The sequence below is a fragment of the Ranitomeya variabilis genome, chromosome 2 (assembly GCF_051348905.1).
Source record: "Ranitomeya variabilis isolate aRanVar5 chromosome 2, aRanVar5.hap1, whole genome shotgun sequence".
Taxonomy (NCBI): Eukaryota; Metazoa; Chordata; class Amphibia; order Anura; family Dendrobatidae; genus Ranitomeya; species Ranitomeya variabilis.
Window position 1 is genome coordinate 410,803,777 of NC_135233.1, and position 26,515 is coordinate 410,830,291.

The following is a 26,515-nucleotide window of genomic DNA, read 5'->3' on the forward strand; positions in this document are numbered from 1 at the left end:
GAGAGCCTCTTGTAGGGTGAGCTGGACTGGAGAGCTGCATATGGTGGAACTAGCGGTGGTGGTGGTGGTGAACATGGCGGATTGAGAGAGGGTTGGTGATGGTATTCTTGATAATGGCCCACATACAGTGTTTCCTACCAAAAACCTTGTGATTCCCTGACTGCTTTGGCCTTGCGACGATACCTTCACATTTGCTGCTGGTGTTGTCCTAAGCGGTGGGCTTACAGTGAGGGAAGCAATGTTGCGTTGCTGGCTACCTTCATTCTGAGCAGGTGCACCAACGGTACGGGATGTTTGGTAGTTAGTCCAGGCTTGCAAGTGCATGCTGGTTAAATGTCTAAGCATGCACGTTGTATTTAAATTTTGGAGATTCTTCCCTCTGCTAAAGGTCTTTGAGCATAGTAGCTGGTCAATCAACACCAATAGACCAGATTTTGGAGTTCTTGAAAAAGGGGTTGGATATGGGGTTATACCCAAATACTCTTAAAGTACAGGTGTCAGCCTTAGGGGCCCTCTTTCGATGCAATATTTCTGAAAATTACTGGGTCAGCAGATTCATCAAGGTGACAAAACAGTCTAGGCCAATGGTGAAGAATAGAGTCATGCCGTGGGACAAACTTAGTCCTTTCAGCCATGACAGAAGCCCCATTTGAGCCAATTTCTTCAGCCTCTATTAAAAATCTGTCTCTTAAAGTAGCCTTCCTGGTAGCCCTAACGTCAGCTCGTAGGATAGGCAACATCCAGGCATTATCCAGGCTTCCCCCTTACATGCAACTTAGGGATGATAGAGTGACACTTTCCCCTAATCCAGCATATCATCCTAAAGTAGTGTCCAGATTCTATAGAACACAGGAGATAGTTCTTCCATCTTTCCTCCCTAATCCTACTAATGATAAGGAAAGGAAACTACACACTTAAGACGTAAGAAGATGTATCCTAGAATATCTAGCAGTGACTGATCCTTGGAAAATAGATAACGCCCTATTCGTGTCCTATCAGGGTAGCAGTAAAGGTCATAGAGCATCAAAATCTACGCTAGCTAGGTGGATCAGGGAGGCTATTTCGCTGGCATACATCTCAAAGGGCAAGCTGGCGTTTGAAGGTTTAAGAGCGCATTCCACTAAAGCTATGGCTGCCTTGTGGGCGGAGAGGTTAGGTGTCAATCGACCAAATATGTAAGGCTGCTACTTGGTCTTCCCCAAACACATTTTATAACCATTATAGATTAAACCTGGGTGTTTCCTCAGACCTCTCTTTTGGTGTAAGGGTGCTGCAAGCTGTAGTCTCTCCCTAGTCAGTTTACTCTCTGTAATTCTTTCCGTGGTGCTGTCATGGACGACCAATAAATTCTTAGTTACTCACCGGTTAACGGTGTTTTTCGGAGTCCATGACAGCACCCGTACATACCCTCCCGTCTTCTTAAGTTCTGGGTGTTCACCTCTTCCTTTTTTTGTATAGTCCACTCGTGGTGAATAGTTAGCAGTAGTATCGTTGTATATAAATTATGCTGTTAACCATGGTGGTCCTCTTGTGCTCTGTAAACCAACTGAGAGAGGTGCCGCCCTTATGTATCTGTAGGTTTCCTGTTCCTGAAGGGTGGATCCCCTCTCTCCGTGGTGCTGTCATGGACTCAGTTACTCACCGGTTAATGGTGTTTTTCGAAGACTTTTGCTCCACCCTATTGTCAGCCCTAGGTCCTTGCTTGCAGTCTCTGTAGCCATGACACATGTGTGACCATTGTTTGATTGCAGGAACAATTGCCATATTAGCAAATGTGCTTTTAACGCGCGAATGAGCCTAATTGTACGGCTGGGCTGGGAAGCGCCTTTGGTTGCCAACAATAGTCGGCGCGAGAATGCTCTGCCAACCGGCATTACGCGGCAGGGTCATTAGACACAATAATGCCTGCATTTGCTGGAGAGTTACTTTTTTAACTTTGCAGAAGCCTTCCAAAATGTGCTGTGTTTTTTGTATTTTATCCGCCGGTAAGCCAAAAACCATCGAATTGGTGTCTATTTCAATGCCCAAGAAAGCAATATATTGCATGGTCCCTCTGTTTTTTCGGGCGATAATGGTACACCGAATTGCCGTGAGATAGCTTTAAATTTCTCTAGTAGGAAGGAGCAGAGTTTAGAATTTCTGGGGCCGACGAACAAAAAATCGTCGAGGTAGTGAATCAGGGAATTGTTGCCTGTTTCGTACCAAACTACCCAGTCCAAGAAGGTACTGAATAGCTTGAAATAGTGACATGAGATGGAACATCCCATTGGTAAGCACATATCTAAATAATAGTGCTGGTCTACTTTGCATCCCAGTAGGTGGAAACATTCGGGGTGCACAGGTAATAAACGGAATGCGGATTCTGTCAGATTTAGCTAACAGAGCTCTGGGTCCGGCTGCCCAGACTAATTCTACCGCCTTATCGAAAGACACGTATGATTCTACCTAATTCCACCTCCCTTTGTATTTTTTGTCTTAGAATTTCGGGGAATTCATGAGCAGATTTTAGGTTATCAGATAGGGTTGGCATTCTTGTAAATTTGAAAGGGATAAAAAATCCGTCCGTAAAGCCAGCTTGTAGTTGCTGTGTCGCTTTTTTATTGTTTTTATTTATTATTTATATACGCTCACTGGGGTTCTGTCTTGTGGTCGCTTTGTTTGACTGCCGAGTGCACCTTGAAGCTGGGTGCCCCTCCCCCCTGCAAGCTGAGCAGTCGTGTCTGAATTTGCAAAGCGCGTGGAAACGGTAGTTTCCCCCTTTATATAGCCTGCAGGCCCTGAGTTTTCATACGACCACTGAGTTTTGACCTGCGGCTCTGGAGTAATTAGTGGTCGTAGCTGAAAAGGGGAGCTGCTTCCGCGACAGCATCAGACACAACCACACATCTGTCGCTTTCACCTCCCAGCCTAGATCGGGCTGTAGGGCCAGACGCCTGCGAAACTCCTTGTCATACCGCCGCCAGGCTTAACCGCCATGCGATTTGTAGGAGCTATATATCAGGTCTTGATATATAAATAATTTGGAGCAGAGTTCTGGATGCTTCTGGCCCATACTACAGTCCAATACAGCGAAGCCCTGGAGCCAATTATTCATAGTTAATGCTATTCTTGCTCTATTCCTATCATAACTCCATTCGTTAGCTTTAGCTACCGTTTGTTGGTTGGCTGATAGCAGCGATCATATGTCAACATAATCGTTGTTCCAGATTTTTTGTCTGGTTTCCTGGTCTATATGAGCGCCTAGCGGGCTGATCCCGTAGAAGAAGGCGTCTTTTTGTAGACTCACTGACTGTATTGTTGTATTGTTCACCGCTGTACTGCTAGGATGCAATAGGTGTAGAATTAGCTCCTTTATCGCTCAGGTTAGCTCCATTTCCTTTAAGTTAACCCCATAATGTAACAATTCCTCGCTACCGTTGGGACACTCACCCTGCAATGTGTCGGACCCTTCAGATGTGGCAGACGAAAGTCATACTGAGGCCTGTGATCTGTGGAAGCTCCTACGTGAGCTGCGCCTGCGTTGGTGACTGGAGGGGCATTTAGAGGGGTAGCGGGAATAGTGATGGGAGTTGCTAGAGGAAGATTGGGAGGACATGTGGCATCTACCCCTGCATCCACCGTTACTATGCGGCGTGTTGGGGGGAGATAATATCGGTCGCCAGCGGGGGTTAATGGCCGTAGTCGATACAGTCGTGCTGCTTAGAAGGGGGGTTGTTAGGAGGTAACTGTACTCAATCCCAATGCTGAGATATGACAGGGCAGGGGTTAATGGAAAATCTTTATTAGGTATTTGGGCTGTGGAGGGGGGTGTAAATGTGTTGGTGTTCGGTGCCATTACTGATATGTCACAGTGATCCTTATTGTGCAGCTGTTGAGCGCTCTCATCGGTCTGGTTGGACCAAACAGCGCGCTCTCCAGCTGTCATATTGTCTCTACAGCCACTTAGGGGCTGCGCCTGCCGGGGGTAGCCTGGAGGCCAGGCCTGTACTGGGCCGAAGATTAGTCCAGCTTGACCGATCAGCGCGCTCTTTGGTTATATTTGTTGTGCTCACGCCAGCCTCCAGGTTCCCCCTGCAGGCGGCATAGATGTGCCCACAGGGAAGATAATGGAGGACAGGCCAGCGCTGTTCCTGTCCTGACACGGAGGTCCTGCCTAGGCCCACATTAGCTGGGGATAGGCAGGACGAGGGAAGAGTAGACGCTGATGGTGCCCCCAGGTGGGCCACGGGCAGGGGGTCAGGAGAGTGCCCAGGGAGGCGAGTGCTGAGGGCGGTGATAAGGGCTTGAAGCCAGTGCTCACCTTCTTGTGCCACTCTCTGCTGCAGGGGCTCCTTGACAAAAGCTTCCAGGTGTCCGCCGGGGGGGGGAAAGAGGAAGTTACTGGCACAGACACCTGGATTTAACCCCTGTAGGTGTGGCCATAGACACCTTCCCCTTTAAGAACTATTGAACTGCTGAGGCATCCCAATTAGTGCATCACTAAGGGGACTGGTGTGAGGGGGGAACTGGGCACTGACCATATTTTCTTGGTGTTTGTTATATGGAAGCCACAGTCAGAGCCGCACCCCTTTTGCAGTACCACGCCTGCTAGCATATATGTTCCCCATCCTGGTATATATGTTCTCCATCCTGGTATATGTGTTCTACTATCCTGGTATATATGTTCCCCATCCTGGTATATATGTTCTACCATCCTGGTATATATGTTCCCCATCCTGGTATATATGTTCTACCATCCTGGTATATGTGTTCTACTATCCTGGCATATATGTTCTACCATCCTGGTATATATGTTCTACTATCAGTTGTAGAGAAACATTAAAGAGTGGAGACTCCAGAACTGGCTAACCAGCACCTATAAAGGTTAGCCAGCTGTAGACAAACACTAAAGAGGAACACTTTGAGAAAGCTGCATTCATTTTTCCCATAGGGACCACATATGGTCTGGATTTCCCACATGTGTCTGGACGCCCATACGCTAACACGGTAAGGTTTTCAATGTTTTTTTCCATGAAGTAATCCTGCAGGATGTGTGTAGGTACTCTTCTACCTAACTGGGGGTTGCAGCGGATGCACGTGCTATCGTGTGCGTCCTCTGCAACCTCCTTTTGAGCATGTTTTCAATGGCATTAGTTTATTGAATAGAGAACAACAAACACTATAAAAAGCACGCTGTTGTTTTTCCTGTGAAATTCTCTATATGATTGACATATCACACGAGTGGGGAAAAAAGTTTTATACCCCCCCCCCCCCCGTTCCCTGTCACAATGGCAGATATTTTATAATAGTATTAATATTTTTATATAGCAGCAACATATTCTGTAGTGCTTTACGGAGAATATCATCCCTATCCCCTTTGGGACTGACATCTACATTCCCTATCAGTATGTCTTTGGAATGTGGGAGGAAACTGGAGAACCTGAATTAAACCCACACAGTCACGGGGTAAACATACAAACTCCTAGCAGATGTTGTCCAAGGTGGGATTTGAGCCCAGGACTGAGCTGCATAGCTCCGCAACCTAAGCTAACATCCAGCAGGCATTTTAAGGGGTGAAAGCCAAGGGAATTCCCGCTGTAGTCTGTCCCCCTGACTGCATAGTGACAGCTGGACAGCAGCACTCGGTCACAGGACATTCCTAGAGGTGGATGGACTCAGGATGGACCCTGTCATCTGTGGATAGATTGTCAATGTCCAAAGTAAAAGCTGCAGGTTTCTGCGTTGTCCGCTATCTGACAGCTTAGCACCGGTCACATACCAGACAATAAGAGGTAAAAATCATTCTGTGCTGCTGGGGAAGGCAAGCTATTTGTGCTGAAGTCTGGACCTGCCCTGTGATCTGGTCACATGACCATTGGCATAGCGATCATGTGACCCGATCAGGGGTGGTCGATGAGGTGACACAGGGCCTTCTGCACAAAGAGCATAGTTTGTACAGGACGGATGAGCTTAGCTTGTTTTATGAATGTATAATGTCAAGATTGTGGAAATAACATCTGAATCTGAGAGAATATGAATAAACAAGAAATAGGCAATATGAGCTACTATTCAGGTGTGACAGGTGCTTGACGGAGGGGTAAGACTTAACAGTGCTCCTCAGACATTGTACGTACAAGTGTATCTATGACATTATACCAGGGGGTTTAGGAAAGACTTATTCCTATTCTGCACAGTGTGAAATGTACACCTTCCCGCTGTCCTCATGCTGCTGCTGGAGCGCCCCCAGGCGCAGGGCAGTGGGGTACTCGGTACCGGGTCCCTCTGTCTCGGTCCTGGGGATGTCACGGTGGCCCGACCCGGCCCGTGGCCCTGCTAAGGGGTGCCCAATTAAAGGTGATGAAAGTTTGTCAAGTGTTCGTGACGCCACTTGTGGTATTCGGTCAGGGTGACCGACGCTGCTAGGGGTCCACTGGGGTGATGGAATGGCAGCTAGATGGTATACCTTCCCACAGGTGAAGTATGTCCCCAGGGCTTCCCTTGATGAGTAGATAGTAATGGTGTAGGTCGCAGTAAATGACGAGGACACCGGGTTGCAGTCTGTTTACCTTTTTACTGAAGACTTCGGTATCCACAATCCAGAGCACTGCTAACAGGGCTGGTTGAGACCGGCCGGTCCGAAGGCACATCCAGAGTTCCCTTTGCAGGTGGAAATCAGTAGCCTTCCTACTAGCGCCTGTGTGCTGTAGTACCTCCCTGCTGAGCACCACAGGATAGTCCTCACAACTGTCGTGTATGTTTCTGTTTCTCTCTCCGTCCCCCAGATGGTATGGATAGTACGCACCCGTATGACGGGGTAGGCCTGGAGTTATTTTATAGGGACCCTAGAGACGCCCCTTTCCCACAATTGCCTCCATTGTCTTCATTAGGTGTAAAGGTTGGACAGCCAACTTGGAATTAACTGCACTGCTGTAGTTCAGAGTAATGCGTAGAGGCAATCACTCCCTCGGTGTTCCGGCCGCCGGCTACGCGCCTCAGAAGGATGTTGCCGATCTTAAGGCAGGACTCCTCCTGGTGTTATCTACTTGTGCGGTGATCTTGTTTCTCACTTCTCCACAACATACTTTGCTTCTTGTCCTTTCTTAGGATGCTGCCGCAATGAAGTGCAGGCGCAGCTCCTCTATCTCGTGCTAGGCCGCTGTCAGGATCCCACCCCTGACAGGCCCTCCCTGGGTCTCCCCAGTCAGCTTTCTCCCTGACTCGATGTTACCGGGGCCGAGCCCAGTCAGCTTCTCTCTAACTTCCTATCCGACTCCCAGTTTTACCAGAGTGTGAGGAGTGGCCTAATAGATAGAACCCTTTGCTCCCCCTGGTGGCCGGATGTGAAGTGTAGTGTGTGACTATGATACCTGGTCAGGTGAACTCCTTTAGTGCCATCAGACGTACCATCACTCCCCCTTGTGGAAGAGCGACAATACTGCAACGACCAGGACTCTGGGGCGCTGCACTGCTTTCTCATCTAAGGGACCATTCACACACAGCAGGCTGAGGCCCACATCCCATTTTATCCTATGTGGCTTTGCAAACTCCATCTGCACATGTATTTTTAACATTCCATAGGATAACATAGGCTGCAATTTCAGACTGTATTATATGGTATTGTGACTAGTTAGTTATTCCCTATAAACAGAAGAATGGATAGTTAAATGATCCATGGGAGTCTGACTGCTGGGGTCCCCTAGTGAATGTCAGAAGGGTAGACCTGGGGTATTCCGTGCCCGCCACCAACCGGTCAATGATCAGGACAGGGTTTGGGTGACCACGGTTTGCATTGGCCACTCCTTTGTAGCAGACTGGGCAGGTCATGGTGGGCATCCTAGACAAGTTATTACAATAGAAATGCAAGATTTGTAATGCAGGAGTGGAATTAAAGGCTCCCTCACATTTGTGATGACACTTTGCACCTTAAGCTGTTTTGTGTGAGTTCGCACATATATACCCTCTACTCCTAACAAGATAGCTATACAGACTCTGACACCATTAACAAGCAGAAAGCTGCCAATCACTAACACTAGAATAATAAGCTACATTGAACTTAACAGAGAAAATGTTTATTAACAAATTGTAAGTTTCACACAATGGTAAAAGGGGCTTAAAGGGGGTTTCCCACAAATAAAGGTAATTTTAGTCAATAGATCTTGGACTAATAATAATAATTTCCACAATTGGATGTGTTTAGAAAAAATGTTTTTGTGCTGAGATAATCTTATATATGTGTCTCTGATATTTAATGTGTAATGTCCGTGTATACAGGGACATGGTCGGATCATACCACAGCTACTGGGCAGGGGAAGAAGTACAAGAAACAGTATAGAAACATTACAGCACGGGATTGGAAATCTTTCTTTGAGGTAATACGTTTTTTATAAACAGGCTGGGAAAGGTAAAGCTTACAAAAAGAATCATCTGTGATCCCGTGTGGTAATGTCTTCATACTCTCTTGTGTCCTCCCCCTACCCAGGAGATGTGGTATGATCACAGTCACAAACAGATATTACACATTATATTTCAGGGACACATATATAAGAATATCTCAGGAATGGAACATGTTATTTATCACATCCAATTGTGGAGATTATTATTAATATTATTCCAAGATCTATTAAAATCAACTTTAAATGAACATTGTTTGTGGGAAAACCCCTGTAATGTGGATGCAGCGCCCCAGAGTCCTGGTCGTTGCAGTACTGTGGCTCCGCCACTATGGGGAGCTACGGTGCGTCCGATGGCACTGAAGGAGTTCATCTGATCAGGTATCACAGACACCAATACATTTCACAGCTGGGCCTCCGGGGGGAGCTAAGGGTGCTATTCATTAGGCCACTCCCCACCATAGTGGGTAAACTGGGGGTCAGGCAGGAAGTTAGTAAGAGAAAGCTGACTGGATTGAATGAAGCAACACCTAGTGGCAGAGGGTGTTGTGGAGGGAGAGACAGTAGGGTCTCTGTCAGGGGTGGGATCCTGACAGAGGCTTGGCATTGGAAAGAACGTAACGGGTCCGCGCCAGCTCCGGGAAGCGGCGGGACCCAAGAAAGGACTAGAAGCGAGATAGATTGTGCTGAGTGAGAAACGAGATCAAGCAATAGGAGAATACCCTACTGAGGCGCACTACCGGTGGCCGGAACGCCGAGGGAGTATTATAACATTCAGCTTCAAGCAATACTCTAAACAGCGGCAGGACAGTCAGTTTAAGGCGGGCTGTCTAACACATATCACCTATGAAGTCTTGGGAGGCAATTGCGGGAGAGGGGCGTCTCTAGGGTCCCGGAAGAACTCCAGGCCTACCCGACAAACGGGTGCCGTTCCAACCAGAAGATCAGGGAGGGACGGAAGATTAGAAGAACATCATTTAATCGAGTTGTGAGGGAACTTAAGAAACAGACACAACGGTTGTGGGGACTTTCCGTAAGCACAGCAGGGGAGGACCGCAACACTTAGCGCTAGAAGGAAGGCACCGATTTCCACCTGTGAAGGGAACTCTGGAAGTGCCATTGGACCGGCCGGACTTGCGCAGCCTGGTGAACCGTATTCTGGACTGAGGACCCAGAGATCTCCAGTAAAGAGGTAAAGAGACTGCAACCTGGTGTCCTCGTTATTTACCGCGACCTGCACCCCACAACTGCACCACTATTACCACCCCTTATCATCACTTATTCCACCGGACGTCCCCCACTGACAGACAGGGCCACGGACCGGGTCTAGCCACCGTGACAACCCCAGGACTGAGACCCAGAGGCCCGGCTCCGGGTACCCCTCGGCCCTGCGGCGGTGTGGGGGCGCTCCATGGAGAACGAACGTTGGGCACATAAAGCTGTGATAAGGGCCAGCTTTTCGCATGTCACACTGGTCACTGCTGCATTTTCTTATAAAGTCTATGCACTAGCTGTCCAGCCAAGGAAGTTCTGCTCCTTCCCCACGTTGGCTCCTCCTGATTCCGTAGTCCAACAGCAGCTCTGTCCCTGGCTTGAGATCTTTTAAAGCTACAAAGAGGATTACCAGGTCCTTGCCGTCAAGGCATCTAACTTCCGGTTTAAGATTGTTCATTTTTGTAGAATGATTAACAATTCTCCCAAAAGTAGATGGCAGATTTTGGTGGCACTGGCAAGGCTCCTCAGTTGCATCAATGCACATCCACTTCTCTTTGAAGAGGAAAAAGTACATGTAGCAGTTCTCGTCAATTGTCTGTTGAAGCTCTTCTGCTGCCTTTGCGTCCATGAGAACTCCGTGGTAATCGCACACGATGTCTCCCTTTTTAAACCCACGCGTTGTCATTAGCTTCCTGCCGCCCCTCTTGTGGTCCGCTATGATTACCAGTCCTCTCCATTCCTGCGATTTAACCATATCCATGATGTACTTGCTGTCATCTGCTTCTTTTCTGGATTCGGGCTTCTTCCAAGCTTGGCTGACATGGTCTAGTCGTGGGAAGTTACTTTTCCACCCCTGACTTTCTATATAGGCTGCCACCTCATCCTTTTTAGGCCTATGCCTGAAGTGTCCTGCAAGGGGAAAAAAAAAATTGCATTACATTATTAATAACACATTTGTGCAGATTGGCCTACCGCCTCAACGCATTAACCTAACTATCCCTGTGTGGCCCATTCACAAACCGTAAACCATAACCAGGTTCCTCACATCATGTTCTCATACACTTTATGCAGTTAATAGCCCTCTGTGTCTGTACTGCTACATACTTAGGGTGATTACTGGTTCATGCAGCTTTACATGATCCTTACACTATGGCTGGTCTGAATAACTAAAGCAATTGTTACCATCCACCTCTCGTGTCTCCCCTTTTCCTCATAGATTGTAAGCTTGCAAGCAGGGCCCTCATTCCTACTGGTATCTGTTTTCATCTATGGTTATTGTTATGCTGTAATGTCTATTGTCTGTACAAGTCCCCTCTATACTGTAAAGTGCTGTGAAATATGTCGGGGCTATATAAATAAAATTATTATTATTATTAACCCCTTAAGCCCCGAGGGTGGTTTGCACGTTAATGATTGGGCCGATTTTTACAATTCTGACCACTGTCCCTTTATGAGGTTGTAACTCTGGAACGCTTCAATGGATCTTGGCGATTCTGACAATGTTTTCTCATGAGATATTGTACTTCATGTTAGTGGTAAAATTTATTCGATATAACTTGTGTTTATTTGTGAAAAAAACGGAAATTTGGCAAAAATTTTGAAAATTTCACAATTTTCCAACTTTGAATTTTTATGCCCTTAAATCACAGAGATACGTCACACAAAATACTTAATAAGTAACATTTCCCACATGTCTACTTTACATCAGCACAATTTTGTAACCAAAATTTTTTTTTGTTAGGGAGTTATAAGGGTTAAAAGTTGACCAGCAATTTCTCATTTTTACAATGCCATTTTTTTTTTTAGGGACCACATCTCATTTGAAGTCATTTTGAGGGGTCTATATGATAGAAAATACCCAAGTGTGACACCATTCTAAAAACTGCACCCCTCAAGGTGCTCAAAACCATATTCAAGATGTTTATTAACCCTTCAGGTGCTTCACAGGAATTTTTGCAATGCTTAAATAAAAATGAACATTTAACTTTTTTTCACACAAAATTTACTTCAGCTCCAATTTGTTTTATTTTACCAAGGGTAACAGGAGAAAATGGACCCCAAAAGATGTTGTACAATTTGTCCTGAGTACGCCGATACCCCATGTGTGGGGGTAAACCACTTTTTGGGCACATGACAGAGCTCGGAAGAGAAGGAGCGACATTTGACTTTTCAATGCAAAATTGACTGGAATTGAGATGGGACACCATGTCGCGTTTGGAGAGCCCCTGATGTGCCTAAACATTAAAACCCCCCACAAGTGACACCATTTTGGAAAGTAGACCCCCTAAGGAACTTATCTTGATGTGCTTTGAGAGCTTTGAACCCCCAAGTGTTTCACTACAGTTTATAACGCAGAGCCGTGAAACTAAAAATTCTTTTTTTTTTCAGAAAAATGATTTTTTTAGCCCCCAGTTTTGTATTTTCACAAGGGTAACAGGATAAATTGGACCCCAAAAGTTGTTGTCCAATTTGTCCTGAGTACGCTGATACCCCATATGTGGGGGGGAACCACTGTTTGGGCGCATGGCAGAGCTCGGAAGGGAAGGAGCGCCATTTGGAATGCAGACTTAGATGGATTGGTCTGCAGGCATCACGTTGCATTTGCAGAGCCCCTGATTTACCCAAACAGTACAACCCCCCATAAGTGACCCCATATTGGAAACTAGACCTCCCAAGGAACTTATCTAGATGTGTTGTGAGAACTTTGAACCCCCAAGTGTTTCACTACAGTTTACAACGCAGTGCTGTGAAAATAAAAAATCATTTTTTTCCCACAAAAATGATTTTTAGCCCCCCAAATTTTTATTTTCCCAGAGATAACAAGAGAACTTGGACCCCAAAAGTTGTTGTCCAATTTGCCCCGAGTACGCTGATGCCCCATATGTTGGGTAAACCCCTGTTTGGGCGCACGGGAGAGCTCGGAAGGGAAGGAGCACTGTTTTACTTTTTCAACGCAGAATTGTCTGGAATTGAGATCAGACGCCATGTCACGTTTGGAGAGCCCCTGATGTGCCTGAACAGTGGAAACTCCCCAATTCTACCTGAAACTAATCCAAACACACCCCTAACCCTAATCCCAACTGTAACCCTAACCACACCCCTAACCCTGACACACCCCTAATTCTAATCCCAACCCTAATCCCAACCGTAAATGTAATCCAAACCCTATCCCTAACTTTAGCCCCAACCCTAACTTTAGCTCTAACCCTAGCCCAAACCCTAGCCCTAGCCCTAACCCTAACCCTAGCCCTAATGGGAAAATGGAAATAAATACATTTTTTTAATTTTATTATTTTTCCCTAACTAAGGGGGTGATGAAGGGGGGTTTGATTTACTTTTATAGCGTTTTTTATATTGGATTTTTATGATCGGCAGCTGTCACACACTAAAAGACGCTTTTCATAGCAAAAAAGTTTTTGCGGCTCCACATTTTGAGAGCTATAATTTTTCCATATTTTGGTCCACAGAGTCATGTGAGGTCTTGTTTTTTGCGGGACGAGTTGTCGTTTTTATTGGTAACATTTTCGGACAGGTGACAGTTTTTGATCACTTTTTATTCCGATTTTTGTGAGGCAGAATGAACAAAAACCAGCTATTCATGAATTTCTTTTGGGGGAGGCGTTTATACCGTTCCACGTTTGGTAAAATTGATAAAGCAGTTTTATTCGTCGGGTCAGTACGATTACAGCGATATCTCATTTATATCATTTTTTTATGTTTTGGCGCTTTTATACGATAAAAGCTATTTTATAGAAAAAATAATTCTTTTGGCATTGCTTTATTCTGAGGACTAACTTTTTTATTTTTTTGGTTATGATGCTATATGGTGGCTCGTTTTTTGCGGGACAAGATTACATTTTCAGCGGTAGCATGGTTATTTATATCCGTCTTTTTGATCGCGTGTTGTTTCACTTTTTGTTTGGCGGTATAATAGTAAAGCGTTGCTTTTTGGCTTGTTTTTTTTTTTTTTCTTACGGTGTTCATTGAAGGGGTTAACTAGTGGGACAGTTTTATAGGTTGGGTCGTTACGGACGCGGCGATACTAAATATGTGTACTTTTATTGTTTTTTGTTGTTGTTTTTTTTAGATAAAGAAATGTATTTATGGGAATAATATTTTTTTTTTCTTCTTTATTTAGGAATTTTTTTTACACATGTGGAAATTTTTTTTTTTTTACTTTTTTACTTTGTCCCAGGGGGGGACATCACAGATCGCCGATCTGATAGTTTGCATAGCACTCTATCAGATCGGCGATCTCACTCACATCGCTGCAGGCTTACCAGCGCCTGCACGGCACCCGGAAGTACTCCCTGCAGGACCCGGATGCGGCCCCGTGGCCATTTTGGATCCGGAGCCTGCAGGGAGGAGACGCTCGGTACAAGGTGAGTACATACCCTTGTACCGATCGTCTCAGGGAAGCACGCAGGGAGCCCCCTCCCTGCGCGATGCTTCCCTGTACCGCCGGTACACCGCGATCATGTTTGATCGCGGTGTGCCAGGGGTTAATGTGCTGGATGTCAGTGCAGCGCCCCAGAGTCCTGGTCGTTGCAGTACTGTGGCTCCGCCACTAAGGGGAGCTATGGTACATCTGATGGCACTGAAGGAGTTCATCTGACCAGGTATCACAGACACCAATACATTTCACAGCCGGGCTTCCAGGGGGAGCTAAGGGTTCTATTCATTAGGCCACTCCCTACACACTGGTAAAACTGGGGGTCAGGCAGGAAGTTAGAAAGAAAGCTGACTGGGTTGGAACCAGGCAACACCTTGTGGCAGAGGGTGTTGTGGGGGAAGATTCGGTAGGGTCCCTGTCAGGGGTAGGATCCTGACAGAGGCCTGGCAACTTGAGCGAACGTAACTGGACCGTGCCTGCTCAGTATAGCGGCGGTGCCCAAGGAGGGATTGGAAGCGAGATAGATTGTGCTGAGTGAGAAACGAGATCAAAGCAAGAAGGAGAATACCAGTAGGAGTCGTGCTGTAAGACCGAGGCAACATCCTACTGAGGCTCACAACCGGCGGCCGGAACGCCGAGGGAGTATTACAACATTCAGCTTCAGGCAATACTCTAAACCAACGGCAGGACAGTCAGTCAAAAGCGGGCTGTCTCATCTAAATCACCTATGCAGTCTTGGGGGGCAACTTGTGGAGAGGGGCGACTCTAGGGTCCCGGAAGAGCTCCGAGCCTACCCGTCATACGGGTGCCGTCTTAACCGTAGCACCAGGGAGGGACGGAGGATTAGCAGAACATCATCTAATCGAGTTGTGAGGGAACTTAAGAAACGGACACAACAGTTGTGGGGACTTTCTGTAAGCACAGCAGGGAAGGACCGCAACACATAGCGCTAGCAGGAAGGCACAGATTTCCACCTGTTAAGAGAACTCTGGAGGTGCCATTGGACCGGCCGGACTTGCGCAGCCTGGTTATCCGGATTCCGGACTGAGGGCCCAGAGATCTTCAGTAAAGAGGTAAAGAGACTGCAACCTGGTGTCCTCGTTATTTACTGCACCGCACCACTACAGCCTCACCACCACCATCATCCATCATATCTATCACTGTACGCCCCTCAGCAGGGTCACGGATTGGGCCTAGCCACCGTGACAACCCCAGAGCAGAGACTCAGAGGCCCGGTACCGGGTACCCCTCGGCCCTGCGGCAGTGGGGGCGCTACAACTTGGCGTCACGAACAGGATCTACTTAAGCCTGAAGAATCAGGTCATGTGTGCCTTGGAACTGTGATTTGTTATACTTGGACTGTACTTTGTTGTAAAGACTGTGCTGCGCCATTTACCGCCAAAATCCGCCGCCAATACAGCGCTGAGGAGAGCGCAGGAAGAGAAGAGGGGCGTGGAATAGGCGTAGACAAGCTAAAGAGCGCGAAGGACAATGGCCGCCCAGTCTAAATATTGTTGCATCCTAAGGGCGGGCCCGTCGACAGGGGAGATCCGCCTCTTGATCTTCTATGGCGGGCGGAGACCGAAGAAACGAAACTATAACTCAGATGAGGTGGGACTGGAGACTGAAGAAGGCCTGCAGAAAAGGATGGCCCCGCATCGACCCCCGTCACCGGAAGATTATTCGGATATGCCCCCGCTGGAGGATCTGGATCCGTGGGAGCTGTCGATGGGGCACCCTTTGCCTGCGCAGTCCCCAGCCCGTGTGCCTCCCCCAGGGGAAAGGAGTGACGCTGGAGGAGTCACCCCAGGTAGGGGTACTGAGTGCCGCGACCCCCAGGGAGACCGCCTCACCTCTGCACCAGACCCGGTCGCCGCCGCGGTCACTGGCGATTCAGCATTCCTGCCGCCTGCTCCCAAAGAACCGGGGGGGCCAGATATGGGGCCCTTCCCTTGGGGAGAGTACAGGAATCACCTGGTTGCGGAGTTCCAGCGGGAAGTGGAGCGGGAGGCGCGTGGTGAGCTGCTGGAGGGCTCCCTGCCGAAGTGGGGCGTCGTGATTGTTTACCTGCCCCAGACGGGAAAGGGCTTCGTGCAGGAGATCGGGACAGCCCTGAGAGTCCGCATCACCCGGGATGAAGTGGAGCCCTGCCTGTGCGGAGACGGCGCCAAGTCCTTCCTGAAGCCGGGGGATGTGGTCACATACCGCCGGCACCTAAAGGGGAGCAGCTGGTGGGCCCGGGATATGCAGCGCTGCACCGCCGTTCTGGCGGTATCCTGCACCAAGGGGGAGGAGCTCGCCGCTGAAGCCGCTGCTGCCGCAGCTGCTGCTGCCAGCATCATCCATCGACCCACACAGACCCTCATTGCAGCGCACGACCTGATCGTGCAGAAGACCCAAACCCACGGAGTACACCTGGCCACGGGAGTGGACTTGGAGTTCAGCCTATCCAGGCCGCAGAAAGCCACCTGCCAGGTAAAGCCTCGGTGGGGGCTGCCAGAAACCGAGTAGTGGATAAGTTTTAATGACTGTAAATAAGTTAACTGTTTTCACCATGTTGCTGCTAAAACCATTTAGGGTTATTCCTGAAGGGATCCCTTTGTTGACCCGGGATCCCTACTGCTTTTGATTATTTTCTTCTTAGTCTTCAAGAACTGCCGCAATCATGAACAGTGCATGATACAAACTCTTTGTAAATAGTTGCGCCTTCTTAAAGGTGCTCCCTACTGGTTTTACTTAAAGAAGGACTCTTTGTGAAGATACCGCACCGGAGCCTTAGCTGAGTATGGACTGGTAGCTTGAGAAGATATGCTACCTCATAAAGACTTGGTCCCCTCTTAAAGGGGATGTTCACTTGTTGCATTTAAATAATGGTGTTGCTTTAAGACAGATAGATAGCAATAATGTCTTGACCAAAGGAAGTGATGAGGATGCTTACATGTAAAAGTTATGTGTATCCAACTAGTTGATTGTAAGAAATGTTTGATAATGTTGATAGAAGAGTGAGGACAGAAGGTGAACCCGTGCGGGGTTAGTCGGTGAGTCCTCTTAGGAGCCATACAAGGATGGCTCGGTGATTTCAAACTGAAAGTAAATGTTATGTTCTATACTGTGTATAGTAGTTGAAAAGGCAGTAGGCCCGGGCTGAAAGGGGCGGTCCTGCACAGAAAGGAGAGGCAGAAGGTCTGGTGCCGTTAGGACAGGCGGTCCTGCAGACTTGAAGAAGGAGAATGTAAAGTTAAATTGCCTTATAATGTGATTATAAGAAGGTCTTTAGTGGATTCAGAGTGTACGTCCTTAAAGGCAATGTTAAATTTTGGTTCAAGAATTTGTACTAAGTAGAATACCCCCGTGGCCATTTTGGATCCGGAGCCTGCAGGGAGGAGACGCTCGGTACAAGGTGAGTACATACCCTTGTACCGATCGTCTCAGGGAAGCACGCAGGGAGCCCCCTCCCTGCGCGATGCTTCCCTGTACCGCCGGTACACCGCGATCATGTTTGATCGCGGTGTGCCAGGGGTTAATGTGCTGGATGTCAGTGCAGCGCCCCAGAGTCCTGGTCGTTGCAGTACTGTGGCTCCGCCACTAAGGGGAGCTATGGTACGTCTGATGGCACTGAAGGAGTTCATCTGACCAGGTATCACAGACACCAATACATTTCACAGCCGGGCCTCCAGGGGGAGCTAAGGGTTCTATTCATTAGGCCACTCCCGACACACTGGTAAAACTGGGGGTCAGGCAGGAAGTTAGAAAGAAAGCTGACTGGGTTGGAACCAGGCAACACCTTGTGGCAGAGGGTGTTGTGGGGGAAGATTCGGTAGGGTCCCTGTCAGGGGTGGGATCCTGACAGAGGCCTGGCAACTTGAGCGAACGTAACGGGACCGTGCCTGCTCAGTATAGCGGCGGTGCCCAAGGAGGGATTGGAAGCGAGATAGATTGTGCTGAGTGAGAAACGAGATCAAAGCAAGAAGGAGAATACCAGTAGGAGTCGTGCTGTAAGACCGAGGCAACATCCTACTGAGGCGCACAACCGGCGGCCGGAACGCCGAGGGAGTATTACAACATTCAGCTTCAGGCAATACTCTAAACCAACGGCAGGACAGTCAGTCAAAGGCAAAGGCGGGCTGTCTCATCTAAATCACCTATGCAGTCTTGGGGGGCAACTTGTGGAGAGGGGCGACTCTAGGGTCCTGGAAGAGCTCCGAGCCTACCCGTCATACGGGTGCTGTCTTAACCGTAACACCAGGGAGGGACGGAGGATTAGCAGAACATCTAATCAAGTTGTGAGGGAACTTAAGAAACAGACACAACAGTTGTGGGGACTTTCTGTAAGCACAGCAGGGAAGGACCGCAACACATAGCGCTAGCAGGAAGGCACAGATTTCCACCTGTTAAGAGAACTCTGGAGGTGCCATTGGACCGGCCGGACTTGCGCAGCCTGGTTATCCGGATTCCGGACTGAGGGCCAAGAGATCTTCAGTAAAGAGGTTGCAACCTGGTGTCCTCGTTATTTACTGCACCGCACCACTACAGCCTCACCACCACCATCATCCATCATATCTATCACTGTACGCCCCTCAGCAGGGTCACGGATTGGGCCTAGCCACCGTGACAACCCCAGAGCAGAGACTCAGAGGCCCGGTACCGGGTACCCCTCGGCCCTGCGGCAGTGGGGGCGCTACATCAGCTGCAATAGGCAGCTGACACCCGGCTGCGATCGGCCGCGCTCCCCCCGTGAGCGCGGCCAATCGCTATGACGTACTATCCCGTCACTGGGAATTAAGTGCCAGGTCACCTTGACGGGATAGTACATCATATGGGATTAAGGGGTTAAGGTTGCTTTGACAAGGCTGTAGTTTTCCAAGACATCCTTTCCTGGTTTTATGCAGACATAGAATTACCATTAAAATGAATATATCAGAACTCACCTGAGCCCAAGGTAGCTGGCGCACTACACTGTGCGTGTAAATAAAGGGTGGGGGTGCAGAAAAAGTGACTATAGTTACACTACTAAATACAAGAGAAAGTAGCCACCTAAAAATTCGCACACCACCAATGAATGGTAGAAAAAAGGAACAACTTTTATTGGTAAATAATTAAAAACAGATTAAAACCATGAAAGATGTCCATATCCACCCATTTGTCTGCTCACAATGCCTAAACACATATAAAAATATACAGAACAATATAGTATTCATGTCCAAAATACCATGCTACCACCTGGCATAGGGGAGAAGAAAATTGCAAAACTGGCACACAGATATATCATGCGATGCTGTATATAAATCACCCCCTGATCCTATGTCACAGCACAAGGTGTATGAAGTCCTAAGTAAAGCCCATATAAATGATGGGCCAGGCCAAAACAATAAGGCCACAGACTAATATACAATCTCGACCAATCACCCCTGACGAAGCGGCCTTGGACGCCGCGACACGCGTTGGGTCTGTCCACCCTGCTGCTCTGCTCCTGCCACCGGCCATTCAGGCCCTTGTTATTTATTGGTGAGATTTCCTATTGCCATTCTGGTCCTCTGTTTGCCCCGGTTCTGGGACCTTGCCGGTATTGGGTGATTGGTCGAGATTGTATATTAGTCTGTGGCCTTATTGTTTTGGCCTGGCCCATCATTTATATGGGCTTTACTTAGGACTTCATACACCTTGTGCTGTGACATAGGATCAGGGGGTGATTTATATACAGCATCGCATGATATATCTGTGTGCCAGTTTTGCAATTTTCTTCTCCCCTATGCCAGGTGGTAGCATGGTATTTTGGACATGAATACTATATTGTTCTGTATATTTTTATATGTGTTTAGGCATTGTGAGCAGACAAATGGGTGGATATGGACATCTTTCATGGTTTTAATCTGTTTTTAATTATTTACCAATAAAAGTTGTTCCTTTTTTCTACCATTCATTGGTGGTGTGCGAATTTTTAGGTGGCTACTTTCTCTTATATTTATCAGAACTCACCTGCAACATCTGCAACTCTTAGTTGATACTGGCTCCGCCTCCACTTTTCCTGGCAATACTTTGCATTATTCTTGGTTATGCCTTTACATATGCTTAACTTTGGAACAGTGTTGTTCAAATGAACAGGACATATTTCAAGCAATTTCTGATAGTAACTATATTTTTCCCATCTGCCAGATTTCTTGTTGCCAGATTCCTCGTTGCCAGATTCCTCATTGCCAGATTCCTCATTGCCAGATTCCTCATTGCCAGATTCCTCATTGCCAGATTCTTCGTTGCTGTCTTTTTCCTCTGTTATGATCCTCTTTCTCTTCACCACTGGAGATCTGTGAAGTTAAGGACAAGTAATTTACCATAGTATAAAGAATGTTCAGCACAGCCTAGGAGGGGAGGTGCACAGTCATAGGTTCCCAAACCTTGATATATAGAATATAAGTGACAGGCACACTCCAAAGTCTTGTGATGCAAAAAAGGATGGGGGGGGGGGTTATTTACATACAGTAATCACAAACGTTTCAGTCGGAAAATAGGAGGAAGCAAGTCAGGCGAAACGGCACTGTCGGGGTCGCTGTGGAACGCTCCTTACCTGGAGCTTCATCTATGTAAGTTTACAAACCTTAGCAATGTTACTGTATGCAGTTTACTTGAGATGCACGAGGCACTTTATTTAGGCTGCGCACGCCACTAAGGGATAATGAGTATATTCATCCACCTCTCGTGTCTCCCCTTTTCCTCATAGTTTGTAAGCTTGCGAGCAGGGCCATCATTCCTCCTGGTATCTGTTTTGAACTGTGATTTCTGTTATGCTGTAATGTCTATTGTCTGTACAAGTCCCCTCTATAAGTTGTAAAGCGCTGCGGAATATGTTGGCGCTATATAAATAAAAATTATTATTATTATTATTATTATTATTATTATTATTCATGGCTGGTTGTAGGATCATAGGAGCATATGTTCCATGACATTTAGATATATTTAATACACCATATTACTTTATACAGCTTTTTTTTAGACTATAGGTCATTTAATATCTTTGTGCTGCCTGCTCATATTTTGTCGCAGTATTGATTATTGTTGCTATATATTGGTATATTACCTCATTTGGATGTGGTTCCCAGCTGCTTTTTATTAAGAGGATTGTCCTGTTGAGTATTATTGTTTTTTAATGATTTTTCTATTAAAAAGATGTTTTTATTAAATTCATACTTTTTGCCTATGCCTCTTTTTCCTTAATATTGTACATATGGGGATTTTCGTCTAAACCCGGGTATATTCTGGCCTAGCCCAAACTATACCCGGGGTTCAAATTGGACTAGTCCAGATTATACCCCTCCAGGTCAGAATATACCCCAGCTACTGTAGATCAGATTTTTCAGCCTTTTGAAAACCATTGAGTGATATAATCAATAACGGAGCCCCAGGCAGCAAACGGGGCACCAGGCAGCACACAGGGCTCAAGGCAGCCCACAGGGCTCTAGGCAGCGCACAAGGGTCTCAGGCAGCGCACAAGGGTCTCAGGCAGCGCACAAGGGTCTCAGGCAGCGCACAAGGGTCTCAGGCAGCGCACAAGGGTCTCAGGCAGCGCACAAGGGTCTCAGGCAGCACACGGGGCCCCTGGCAGAACACAGGGCCCCAGGCAGTGCAGAGGGGCCCCAGGAAGAGCACAGGGGCCCCAGGCAACCCACAGGGCCCCAGGCAGCCCACAGGGCTCCAGGCAGCGCACAGGGGCATCAGGCAGCACACGGGGCCCCTGGCAGAACACAGGGCCCAAGGCAGCACAAAGGGCCCCAGGCAGCACAAAGGGGCCTAGGAAGAGCACAGGGGCCCCAGGCAGCGCACAGGGCCCCAGGCAGCGCACAGGGGCATCAGGCAGCACACGGGGCCCCTGGCAGAACACAGGGCCCCAGGCAGCGCACAGTGGCCCAAGGCAGCACACAGGGCCCCAGGCAGTGCACAGGGGCCCAAGGCAGCACACAGGGCCCCATGCAGCACAGAGGGGCCCCAGGAAGGGCACAGGGGCCCGAGGCAACCCACAGGGCTCCAGGCAGCGCACAGGGGCATCAGGCAGCACACGGGGCCCCTGGCAGAACATAGGGCCCAAGGCAGCACACAGGGCCCAAGGCAGCACAGAGGGGCCCAGGCAGCACAGAGGGGCCCAGGAAGAGCACAGGGGCCCCAGGCAGCGCACAGGGCCCCAGGCAGCGCACAGGGCCCCAGGCAGCGCACAGGGCCCCAGGCAGCGCACAGGGGCCCCAGGCAGCGCACAGGGGCCCCAGGCAGCGCACAGGGGCCTCAGGCAGCACACGGAGACCCTGGCAGTGCACAGGGCCCCAGGCAGCGCACAGGGGTCCAAGGGAGCACACAGGGCCCCAGGCAGCACAGAGGAGCCCCAGGAAGAGCACAGGGGCCCCAGGCAGCGCACAGGTCAATAGGCAGCACAGAGGGGCCCCATGCAGCACAGAGAGGCCCCAGGAAGAGCACAGGGGCAACAGGAAGTGCACGGGGCCCCAAGCAGCACACAGGGCAACAGGAAGCACAGAGGGGCCCCAGGCAGCACAGAGGGGCCCCAGGAAGAGCACAGGGGCCACAGGAAGAGCACAGGGGCCACAGGAAGAGCACAGGGGCCACAGGAAGAGCACAGGGGCCACAGGAAGAGCACAGGGGCCACAGGAAGAGCTCAGGGGCCCCAGGCAGAGCACAGGGCAACAGGCAGCACAGAAGGGCCCCAGGCAGCACAGAAGGTCCCCAGGAAGTAAACGGGGCCCCAAACAGCGTACGGGGCCCCAGGCAGCCCGCAGGGCCCCAGGCAGCACACGGGGCCCGTGGCAGAAGACAGCGCACAGGGGTCCCAGACAGCGCACAGGGGACATGCGCTCTGCCTCTTTCCCCCCCTTGGGCGCTATCTCTTACCCCCTTCATCACTGTCTCTGCCCCCATGTGCGCTATCTGGGAGCTCCTGTGGGCTGCCTGGGGTCCTGTGTGCTGCCTGGGGCCCCTGTGCACTGCTTGGGGCCCCGTGCGAATGCCTGGAGCCCCTGTGCGCTGCTTGGGGCCCCTGTGCGCTGCCTGGGGCCCCGGGCACTTCCTGGGGCCCCTGGGTGCTGCCTGGGGCCCTGGGTGCTGCCTGGGGCCCCGTTATTAAGAATGTCACTCAATGGTTCTCAAAAGCATGAAAAATCTGATCTACAGTAGCTGGGGTATATTCTGACCTGGAGGGGTATAAACTGGACTAGTCCAATTTGAACCCCGGGGTATAGTTTTGGCTAGGCCAGAATATACCCGGGGTATAATCTGGCCTAGGCCACTTTAACCCCGGGTATAGTCTGGGCGGGGGGTTAATCTGGCCTGTTACACCAGGCACTTCCTGTACAGCGGTGCATGCCGCTCGCATGCCATTATCACCGGGCACGGTAATACAGGAAGACTGTTGAAGGTTGACTTTTTTTCTACACTGGTCTTTTCACTGTATTTTAACACTTGACTGCTATCAATAAGATCTTATACTAATCACCTATTGGAGTGCCTGGTTACAATTGTTAAATAAATGCTGATACAGGAAAGATATATCTGTTTGTGCCATGTTGGCCAGTACATAGAACAAGAGTTAGGGTACCGTCACACAGTGCAATTTTGATCGCTACGACGGCACGATCCGTGACGTCGCAGCGTCGTATGATTATCGCTCCAGCGTCGTAGACTGCGGTCACACGTTGCAATCACGGCGCTGGAGCGATGCCGAAGTCCCCGGGTAACCAGGGTAAACATCGGGTTACTAAGCGCAGGGCCGCGCTTAGTAACCCGATGTTTACCGTGGTTACCAGCGTAAAAGTAAAAAAAAACAAACCGTACATACTCACCATCTGATGATGGCAGGTGCTTGTGCTGCTCTGACGGACACTTGTGCTTGTGCTGCCCTGACGGACCCTGACGGACACTTACCCACTAACACTCACATTCCAACATGTGCTCCACACACCTCCTTTACATAGGTGTAACCACACCCAGGTACCTGTCACATGGCTAGTCAGGTGAGCGTGACATCACCACAGGTCCTTGCACACCATATATATGCCTCAATGCATATCTCAAGGAGCACACACAGCGCCCCCTAGCTGCCACAGGGGTCGCTATACCACAACATAAAACCTCACACTGGGCGTCCCCAGGGAGACAAAAAGAACAGACCTTGGGCAAGACCCCAATAGGTCTTAGTGTGAGCATGTAACCCCTCCTAACAGATAGAAAAATAGTTCCCTAATTTGTGTGGAAAATAAGGGGAAGCTGTAAGTATGCGAGTAAAAAGAGAGAGGGGGGAGAAAAAAAGGACGCAAAAAGATGGAAAAGCTGTCCGATTACCAGATAAGTGGGTGTATTAAGAATCAAAGGTCTCAGATTCAAGGGTCACTGATCAAGAGACCAAAGCGGCGTTGGAAGCCCCACGCGCATCGCTGCAGACCGCAGCTTTGACAGGGGAATTGTGTCGGGGAATCAACCAACCTTAAATAGTGGAACAATCAGGCATAACATGTGGCCGGTGTGTGGAGAAGAGCGGTACGGACCCGGAAGACTATCCTGGCCAGGATAGACGCACGTGCCAAGAAAGACAAACCCATCATATAGGGGGAGTGTCAAAGAAAGGTGCGCAGGCGCTAAGAGGCAAAAGTTCATTGGTTGAAGGGCCAGCGCTTAGCACAATGTCCTAATAGAGAGTGCAACATGGAAAACATACAGGCACAAAGGGGACAAAACAATGACAACAACTTAACCCCTTAGTGACAGAGCCAATTTTTACAATTCTGACCACTGTCACTTTATGAGGTTATAACTCTGGAAAGCTTTAACGGATCCTGCTGATTCTGAGACTGTTTTTTCGTGATATATTGTGCTTCATATTAGTGGTAACATTTCTTCGATATTACTTGCGATTATTTATGAAAAAAATGGAAATATGGCGAAAATTTTTAAAATTTAGCCATTTTCAAACTTTGTATTTTTATGCCCTTAAATCAGAGAGATATGTCACACAAAATAGTTACTAAATAACATTTCCCACATGTGTACTTTACTTCAGCACAATTTTGGAAACAAATTTTTTTTTTGTTAGGGAGTTATAAGGGTTAAAAGTTGACCAGCAATTTCTCATTTTTACAACACCATTTTTTTTTAGGGACCACATCACATTTGAAGTCATTTTGAGGGGTCTATATGATAGAAAATAGAAAAGTGTGACACCGTTCTAAAAACTGCACCCCTCAAAGTGCTCAAAACCACATTCAAGAAGTTTATTAACCCTTTACGTGCTTCACAGGAACTGAAACAATGTGACTAAATATAGATGCACCAGTCAAAAAGGTATATATACAAGCAGGGTGTGACTATAATGTAATAAAATATAACTTTTAATAAATAGGTTTAAAAGCGGTATGAATGTACCTGTATAAACATACAAAAGTAAGGACTCACAATAAGATCACATTAATAGGAGTAAAACTATACTGCTCCCCGAGATTAACCATCTCTATTCCAATACATAAATCTCCTAGGGGAGAAGAGTACAGAAATCACCAAGATCACCATCAATTTTCATATATCCAATATCCCTGAAGTCTTTTCATGGGAGAGAGGCAAAATAGTGGTGACAAAAATGTGTAAATGGAACGATCTCACCTCAGACTTCTCTTTAAAGTGGAAAAGACCGCTCACAGGTTGGCGCTGCATCCGGGAGGGGGGGCACGTTTCAGCCACACAATCAACCACCCACGCTGCCAAAAAAGTTAATGCTTAGCCCCAGAATAAAGAAACCATTTCCCTACGCGTTTCGTTATCCTCACTCATCAGGGGAAATTTTTCAAAGTGTCCTACCACACTCGTGGTGGGCACACAAAGTGGGGGTATAGAGCAATCAATACGATAGCGTTACCGCTATTCTTAAATAGCCCGCCCTGTATTCACCCAGGGTAGCAGGCTGATGATGTCAAATGCTCAGCGTCCAGGCTGGAACGCATCGCTGAGCCGCAAGCGTCATTTCCGGTAGAGCCGAGACGTCATTTCCGGTGACGCGTATAGTTCTGTTTCCCTAGCAACGCGCTATTCAGGCACCAACACACAGGAGGCGTGCCGGTTGCTACGTGACTACTGGAGTCCCGATATTGAACGCTGCCATGTAAGGAAAATATATGCTGGAGATACAGGCTGCGTAGCAAGGGAGAAAAATATTAACCCCTTATTAATCAATTGCTAGGGTTAGTTCTCCACTAAACAAAAGGAACCTACAACCCCCTAATTAGGAGGGAGGAACCTAAAAGTGAGCACATGCCGGTTATGATCCCTCAGAAAGGGAAAAAAACAAGTCAAATAAAGCACTGCCAAGAAGCCCCAATATAGGGGAAAAATACATATATTAGTTGGCTGAAGAATATGGTTATATCGGAGAGATGGAGGGGGAGGGTGAAAACCGTATTGGTGATTGACCAAGAGAATTTTATATATAAAATATATATATAACCGGGGGATGGTGCACCAGAAATGACAGAAAGAGGGATATAGTTGTATGTAATACCAC

General features: G+C 48.2%; 1 protein-coding gene across 1 annotated transcript in view; it reads right to left on the minus strand.

Moving 5' to 3' along the window:
- Positions 1-9,807: 9,807 nt before the first annotated feature.
- Positions 9,808-26,515, minus strand: part of LOC143803816 (N-lysine methyltransferase KMT5A-like) — a 97,520-nt gene continuing 80,812 nt past the window's right edge. Inside the window, exons 2-4 of the mRNA XM_077281581.1 lie at positions 25,417-25,492; positions 19,954-20,279; positions 9,808-10,493 (exon numbers count right to left, since the gene is read on the minus strand). Of these exons, the coding sequence (XP_077137696.1) occupies positions 9,877-10,493; positions 19,954-20,279; positions 25,417-25,492 (1,019 nt within the window). The 3' untranslated portion in view covers positions 9,808-9,876. The remainder of the gene's footprint in view (positions 10,494-19,953; positions 20,280-25,416; positions 25,493-26,515) is intronic.